Raw genomic sequence first — 8,586 nt, 5'->3', positions numbered from 1 at the left:
TGTTTTCTGGCCCAGTTCTGTTTACATGTGGTGGATAGGAAGTTATCAGGTTTTCACGGAAGTTTTTTCTGGTATCTGGTAAAATAATCCCATTGCAAGTATTGGAGATAAAAAAGAGAGATTGATAGCAAGTGCCTTTTGATATTACACAAGAATTCTCTGGTCACGTGTCAAAATGTTGGCTCGGCCTAAATGCCCTTGTCCTTTGTGTATAATGTATGTTTTATTAGTATGCAGTCACAGAAAAGTCAGAAACTTAATATTTTGCTGAATCCAATTCAAAAACATTTTTACACACATTTTGGTGGTGATTGTACGCATCAATCTCAACCTTCAAATCTGTTACCAACAATAGATATGTTTATCAATGACTACAAACTTGCCACCCCCTACTAACCCAATTATGTGTAGTTTTTATATTCCAAATTGGGGTTTCTAAATATATTGTATTTTTATAGATTTTGTCAAATTGTATTGACTATGATGTGTATGTATTGTGCATTGATTAAAACTATATACTATGTTAGAACTATATTTACACATTTTACAGGTTTTGGTAAAGGTTTTGTAGACAAGTGAATTAAATAATAATAATAATAAAATACAATCCCAAGGTAGATAATCAACATTTGAACATTTAATACCTCAACATTTACATTTAAAAACATATTCTATTAGATTTAAGGCAAAACAGGCAAGCAACTTTTAATTATTTATTAATTATTTTATTCAATAAATCAATACATTACATCAGCAGGCATTTATCAAGTATCCTAAAAATTTACAAAGAATAGCCTAAGAATTAGGTTTCAGTTAATCCTTCACAGGGTAAATTTGCAATTACTTGCATATTATGATGGGCAGTTTTTTAACAGTCACTGAACAGCCTAATCAGTATGAGAATGATATGATATGCAAAGTCCTGACCCATTCAGTGCTTATGCAATGTGTTCTGTGTCAACATTTTTGATCAAACAGAATCTGACAAGAACAGAAATAAACAAATGAACATTTGTACTTATAAAATAATACTTAAAAGACTGTTTTAATAAATGAGTGGAAAAACACAATTTTAAACATTATATATCACAAGAGATTGTTAAATAAAATAAATGAACATAAATGGACTTAGGTTGAATTCATCATTTTGAGCACAGTGGAATCTCATTCTTCCATTCATCCATTTTAATAATGTTGGCGTAGACAGCAGATTGTCAAAGTGTTCATCTATAAAATAATGCACCCATCATTTTAGTTGGGATTTTCAAATCTGGCATAAGGACTTGCCCTGCTGAGACCTGATACAGAGAGAGACAGAAAGAAATACAAAAGATAAAATTACATATATTAATCAAATATGCAGCAACATATTTATTCTCAAAATAAAGGCCATTGGACAAAGCCTAATGTTAAATATTGTTATAAAACATAAAAATTAACTCGATGTACACATTATACATTCGTGTCAAAAGAGTGTTTACTGCAGAAACACAAGAGGACAAATTGCATTATCACCACTAGAGGGAGCACAACTTCATAAAAACATGAATATTTGACTAGTCAAAGCAAATACAGTATATTTTAAAAACATGCAGCTTTTTGAAAACGTTCCAAAACACAAGGCTAAACCTATTTTTAAAACACTGTCATATGCTGCTTACCTTTACAATGACAGTTTTGATTTATTTTTCATGCACTGCCAGCATAATGACCTGTTCAAATTCACTTATTTATGCAGTTTCTGAGACGAGGGAATTGTTGACTCACCATATTTTTGACGGATCTCATCGTGTCTAATCTTCATCTCAGCTTTTCTGTGGCAGAAAAACACAAGAACAGAAATTCCTTGTGAAATCTCACACACACACCCTAAAGGTATGTTGACAATCAGTAGCCATTACAGCTGTAAAACAGGTTTCTCATAGGACATCTTTTGTTACATCTAAGTTCCTCATAACATTATCTTTTGTCTGCCTTGAAAAATCCGAGGTTGGTACACAACTCATAATGAATCTGTATGTGCATATACAGCTTTGGAAATAAAATAAGAGACCACTGTAAAATTAGCAGTTTCTCTGGATTTATTATTTATATGTATGTGTTTTTTTCTATAAACTACTGACAACATTTCTTCCACATTTCAAGTAAAAACATTGTCATTTAGAGCATTTATTTGCAGAAAATGATAACTGGTCAAAATAAAACAAAACAAAAATATAATGTTTATATTAATTTTATATTAATATTATTCACGATAGTAATGTTTTAACTTCAGAAGAGTTAAGAAATTAGGGTTATTCCGCCAAAACATTATTTCTGAACTAAAGTCAAAACATTAGTATCGTGTTGTTTAAAAATTAATATAAACTTGTTTTCTTCGCATAATCGAGGTCACATAAATAGTAAATCCAGAGAAACTGCACATTTTGCAGTGGTCTCTGTATATGCATGAATATAGAAAGCAGACATTTGATAACGGTAGTGGTACTTAATGAAAATGTCAATTTTTCCTCTTTAAACTGGTTTTATATAATATCTTGAATCTCCTACTGTCTTCTCTATTTTGAATATTAAAATTTTAATCTCTTACCTCTCCTCTTGTTTCGCCTTCGTCTTGTCTAACTTCCGGTTCATCTTGTTATCAAATCGACCAGATCTGTGAAAGACAAATTTTCCCAGGTTGTTGAGCCCTATTCATATGATCCAGAGGTGTCTTAGTTCTCTACTATTTTACCATTTCACAGAGATGCAGATCAATATTCTCATGTATGCTAGTAAATGTAATTACAGCCTGAGGCAGGTGACATCAACTCCCCATAGTATTTAAGACAACAAAATGGAGGGTGCGACTCAACAATGTTATAAAAGGCCATGTGACATACAATAGGTCAAACACATCTGGTATATTCAGACTTACCCAGCGTTCTCGCACTTGCAGCAACAGAATATACACACCAAAAAACCAATGATGAAAAGCGCTCCAGCCACTGACAATGTAATGATCAAAATCTGGAAGTTTACTGAATTCACAAAAAAACAGAAAGTCATAGAAAGTGTCAAAAAATGATCTCTGAAGGTGATGCAGTACCAATTCTTATAACATTCATCATGGCAAGAACATATGATTACGGTACTGTAGTTACTTTTTCGTTGTGATGAATTTGTAATTTGGGCTAGAGAAAGGACTAGAGATAGTCCTCCTGATATTGTTTGTTTATGACTGCTACTATTTTTAATTATGTTTAAGTGCCTGATTACCAATATGCATAAACATTTTTAATTATTGTTTTATTTCAGTTTTTTGACACAAAAACTAAACAAAAATTATTATTAGACATCAATAAAAACACATGCATTAAAATATGTTAATATTAAGAATAATAATTATGGATGCAACTGAAATTCTGCTAACGATAAATATTATAAATCCAAATATTTATTTTAAACTTAAAAACTAAAATAATTTGTAAGCTAAATTTAAGTATTAGACTTGTAAAAAAATGATTATCTGAATTAGAAAGATGTCTTGATTGCCCAAAGTTGTTTTGTGATTTAAATGGCCACACATTTATTTTCATTATGTTTTGGGCTATTTCTAATCGATAAGATCCACATTCTCACCTGAGAATAAATCAGTTATCTAGACATATATACAGTGAGGAAAATAAGTATTTGAACACCCTGCTATTTTGCAAGTTCTCCCACTTGGAAATCATGGAGGGGTCTGAAATTGTCATCGTAGGTTCATGTCCACTGTGAGAGACATAATCTAAAAAAATAAATCCAGAAATCACAATATATGATTTTTTAACTATTTATTTGTATGATACAGCTGCAAATAAGTATTTGAACACCTGTCTATCAGCTAGAATTCTGACCCTCAAAGACCTGTTAGTCTGCCTTTAAAATGTCCACCTCCACTCCATTTATTATCCTAAATTAGATGCACCTGTTTGAGGTCGTTAGCTGCATAAAGACACCTGTCCACCCCATACAATCAGTAAGAATCCAACTACTAACATGGCCAAGACCAAAGAGCTGTCCAAAGACACTAGAGACAAAATTGTACACCTCCACAAGGCTGGAAAGGGCTACGGGGAAATTGCCAAGCAGCTTGGTGAAAAAAGGTCCACTGTTGGAGCAATCATTAGAAAATGGAAGAAGCTAAACATGACTGTCAATCTCCCTCGGACTGGGGCTCCATGCAAGATCTCACCTCGTGGGGTCTCAATGATCCTAAGAAAGGTGAGAAATCAGCCCAGAACTACACGGGAGGAGCTGGTCAATGACCTGAAAAGAGCTGGGACCACCGTTTCCAAGGTTACTGTTGGTAATACACTAAGACGTCATGGTTTGAAATCATGCATGGCACGGAAGGTTCCCCTGCTTAAACCAGCACATGTCAAGGCCCGTCTTAAGTTTGCCAATGACCATTTGGATGATCCAGAGGAGTCATGGGAGAAAGTCATGTGGTCAGATGAGACCAAAATAGAACTTTTTGGTCATAATTCCACTAAACGTGTTTGGAGGAAGAAGAATGATGAGTACCATCCCAAGAACACCATCCCTACTGTGAAGCATGGGGGTGGTAGCATCATGCTTTGGGGGTGTTTTTCTGCACATGGGACAGGGCGACTGCACTGTATTAAGGAGAGGATGACCGGGGCCATGTATTGTGAGATTTTGGGGAACAACCTCCTTTCTTCAGTTAGAGCACTGAAGATGGGTCGAGGCTGGGTCTTCCAACATGACAATGACCCGAAGCACACAGCCAGGATAACCAAGGAGTGGCTCTGTAAGAAGCATATCAAGGTTCTGGCGTGGCCTAGCCAGTCTCCAGACCTAAACCCAATAGAGAATCTTTGGAGGGAGCTCAAACTCCGTGTTTCTCAGCGACAGCCCAGAAACCTGACTGATCTAGAGAAGATCTGTGTGGAGGAGTGGGCCAAAATCCCTCCTGCAGTGTGTGCAAACCTGGTGAAAAACTACAGGAAACGTTTGACCTCTGTAATTGCAAACAAAGGCTACTGTACCAAATATTAACATTGATTTTCTCAGGTGTTCAAATACTTATTTGCAGCTGTATCATACAAATAAATAGTTAAAAAATCATACATTGTGATTTCTGGATTTTTTTTTTTAGATTATGTCTCTCACAGTGGACATGCACCTACGATGACAATTTCAGACCCCTCCATGATTTCTAAGTGGGAGAACTTGCAAAATAGCAGGGTGTTCAAATACTTATTTTCCTCACTGTAAATGACAAATAATGCTATTTATCAAAAGATCCAATATTAAATAACCGGCAATCATTTAACTTTGCTCTACAATGTAAATTATACACTCGCACCCCAAATGTTCTTATCTACAGTAGTTACTTAATAGAAACACACATTTAAAAATAAATAAATAAATAAATAAATAACAGCTTAGTTTTCGACATGGGTGTGTGTAATTTAGGTTGTGGAGCAAAACATTCAAATATAGTCAAGTTATGTTTATCACAGACCCAATTTCACTCATAAACTGAAAAACCCCATTATGCAAACCCATAGGAAAATTTTGAGGGAACCAGTGGCAAATTAGTCTTCCGGGTTTCTTTTTTGACGTCATCCCTGCACCACTCCATATATATGTAGGTACTTGAGCAGGTTCTTCAAGAAACTAAATGAGCATTCCTTACTTGTGCAAAGGCCCCATCGAGCATCGTTCAGTGGGCAGAGGGAATGTGGGGGCAGGATGGTTTTGGCTGGGTATGTTATACACTTTTTAGTTGGGATGCACCACAGACACTGAAAAAATAGATTGAAAACTAATATTGTTATATGCATTCATCCTCTGTAGCTTAATATATTTTGTTCCCTGAATTGAGGGTTGCAGATAGTCACAGCGACAATGCAGCTGATGATGGCAGTGACATCAGCATTGACGTTGATGGGAATGTTGATACTGATGCACATGTCAGGAACTGTGAGAAGAACAGGAGGGTGTGTGTGTCTGAAGCGCGTCAAAGGTTTGTTGAATAAATATGGAATGTCAGTGTCAGACATCCTGAAATCTACAGCTAAAAAAAAGATACTAACAATTCAAATGCCTTTCAATCAAATGGACCTAATAGCACCATGACTTTGGATAACGTTCTGGCAAGGTTGGTTATGAACAAACGTTCTTCCAGTAACGTTAATAGAAGATTAATAAAAGTTATCTGGTGTGTAATAATGTTCTCAAAACATTACCACAAAAACATTATTTAGTTGGACATTTATCTAACATTTACTTCAAAGAACATTCAAAACTAATGTTCCCAAAAATGTTTGCAGAGTGATCAAATTTAATGATTTCATGATTGAATAACTAGGAAAATCTGGATGTTTTGAACATTCAGAGAACTTAATGGGAACGTTACCAAAACATTCTTAGAACATATTTTTGTAAGATAGGGATTAGCAAACACCACTAAATAAGCGGCTGACCTGAATACAGGTGGCCTTCGTAAAATACTTGACTGACTTTGGAAAGGGAAGTGCACAGGATCTCTCAAGTGACTCTGAGCTCTAGGAGTATAAAGCTGTAAAAACATCCAGAACAGACCAAACCTGTTCCACAGGTGAGGTAAGTGATACTCTGATAAGTGTAAAAATCCAGCAATCCAGTTGCTCGCTGAGTTCATTATTTCCTCGTCACTCTTATATTCTCTTTCTCATCTTATGTTTTCATTTATACAGTACTTCCTACTGTAACATGTTTACACTCACCCATATGTTTGTGTTGTAAGCAAACAGTGAACTCAGAGTGAATAAAACAGGCCAGTCTGCTTTGTGCACCAGTGACAGGCAAAAATATGTATAATAAATATATATAAGGACAATAATATCACAGAGAGAGAGAGAGACATGTTATCCAAACTCACATTCACATCTGCCAAGCATTCGTCACAGCTTGTACCATTCTTGCTCTCACAACCTAGAAAAAGTGAGAAGTGTGAGAGAGAACACGTTAGTTAATGCAGAAATGAGTCTGACTCAATACATTAGGCAACAATTAGACCCTATGAGACAGTGGTTGCCTTGGCCATCCGTAGTTATGAAACAGACCAAAAGCAGCATGGGAAATCAGAGCAAGGCAGTTATTTACTAGGACGACATATTGGTCTTCCAGGGGAATTAAAGGTTTAAACAGCTTATATATGGCCCCAAACATGCGTATTTGTAATAGGTTTTTTTTTTGCCCGTTGCGTTCAGTAAAAATAAAATATAGTAATGATTGATTCTGGTTATTGTAATCACAGGACATAAGTTTTAATTTTATTTCTTTGTAAATTCAACAACAGTAATCAAAATTTAGATTGTAACAAATGTCTATTTGCCTTACTTGGACGTGGTGGTGTTGGTGGTGGTGTAGTCGTTGTAGCTGTACTTGTAGTCTGTGTTGTTGAAGTTTGTGTAGAAGTTGAAGATTGAGTTGCATTTTCTGGTAGTGCTGTAACGTTAACGTTAGTCTGTGCCAGTGTAGAACTCAAACCAAAGAGAAGCAGGACGAGAGGAATACAATTCATGTTTTCTTCTTTAAATGAACAAATACTTCAATAAAATGGACTCCTCTGTTTTTGTTTGTAAGTTAATATATATATATATTGCCAGCAAATATATCCCTTTAAATCCTCAGTTTCACACTTCATCCGAAACCGTGGAACAGGTTTTGTAGTTTTGTTTCCCTTTCACCTCGCAAAACAGCCTTTAGGAGGTTAAATTACAATACCTACCTCGGCGAAGGCGTGTTTAATTAATATTAAGTACACAATACAAAAGCTTGACGGTGGCTTGACGTATGAATATTAAGTAGTCCATGACGTCGCACTGTAATCTTCCAATGTTAAGACTCGGCTGTCGCAAAATTTGCATATTTAATCCCCTAGTCTGAAAACGGTGAAAGGTTTTAAATAATTATAATAATAATAATTAAAAGTCAATAGACTGAGCCTACGTTTCCTTCCATAATCTCTCTTTTTTATTTTTGTATGCATGTATACAACAAGAAATTACTCTGTGCTGGTATGCTACGTATAATAGCATATGTGTATGTTACTTAAGTAGCCTATAAGAGAATAAGTGGGAACGAGACTTTTAGAAAAACATCCTTAAATATTCAATAAAGAATAACGTCAACATATAAATAAAAAGTAATATAATAATTTGAATTATTTTGATTATTTGTACATGTATTAACGATCTGCTGCTAAGCATTTTTCTTAATATTAAAGGGATGGTTCACCCAAAAAATGTTATCATAATTTACTCACCCTTATGTCAGTAGCATAATACCGCCTCTCTCTTGTTGTTCTAAACATGTATGAGTTTATTTATTCTGTTGAACACAAAAGAAGATATTTTAAAGAATGTTGGTAATCAACAGTAGCCATTGACTTCCATAGTAGGAACAAATATTTTTTGCAGTCTATGGAAAAAATACTATGGAAGTCAATGGGATCCATCAACTGTCTGGTTACCAGCATTCTTTAAAATATATTATTTTGTGTTTAGTTGAAGAGAGAATACAGGATATTATTATGCTAATACAGGTTTG

The 8,586-nt window shown here is 34.8% G+C and overlaps 1 protein-coding gene across 1 annotated transcript; it reads right to left on the bottom strand.

The window, feature by feature from the left end:
* Nucleotides 1-615: 615 nt before the first annotated feature.
* On the bottom strand, nucleotides 616-7,799 carry pttg1ipa (PTTG1 interacting protein a). The gene is made up of 7 exons (XM_084127907.1): nucleotides 7,375-7,799; nucleotides 6,914-6,966; nucleotides 5,687-5,795; nucleotides 2,918-3,020; nucleotides 2,591-2,656; nucleotides 1,768-1,814; nucleotides 616-1,298 (listed from the first exon to the last, which is right to left on the bottom strand). The coding sequence occupies exons 1-7, from the start codon at nucleotides 7,556-7,558 to the stop codon at nucleotides 1,252-1,254; spliced, it is 609 nt and encodes a 202-aa protein (XP_083984033.1). The 5' UTR covers nucleotides 7,559-7,799; the 3' UTR covers nucleotides 616-1,251.
* Between the last annotated feature and the right edge of the window lie 787 nt (nucleotides 7,800-8,586).

Source organism: Abramis brama (assembly GCF_963993115.1).
Source record: "Abramis brama genome assembly, chromosome: 11".
NCBI classification, from domain to species: domain Eukaryota; kingdom Metazoa; phylum Chordata; class Actinopteri; order Cypriniformes; family Leuciscidae; genus Abramis; species Abramis brama.
Note: the sequence above shows the minus strand (reverse complement) of the source record. Positions and strands in the feature narration are given on the sequence as shown.

What these genes read in the sequence shown, in the direction of transcription:
- pttg1ipa (XM_084127907.1), bottom strand. Translation starts at nt 7,558, where the DNA reads ATGAATTGTATTCCTCTCGTCCTGCTTCTCTTTGGTTTGAGTTCTACA. An exon ending in ACCAACACCACCACGTCCAA is followed by an intron (nt 6,967 to 7,374) that starts GTAAGGCAAATA and finishes CACTTTTTCTAG; the next exon opens with GTTGTGAGAGCAAGAATGGT. An exon ending in TGCAAGTGCGAGAACGCTGG is followed by an intron (nt 2,657 to 2,917) that starts GTAAGTCTGAAT and finishes TGTCTTTCACAG; the next exon opens with ATCTGGTCGATTTGATAACA.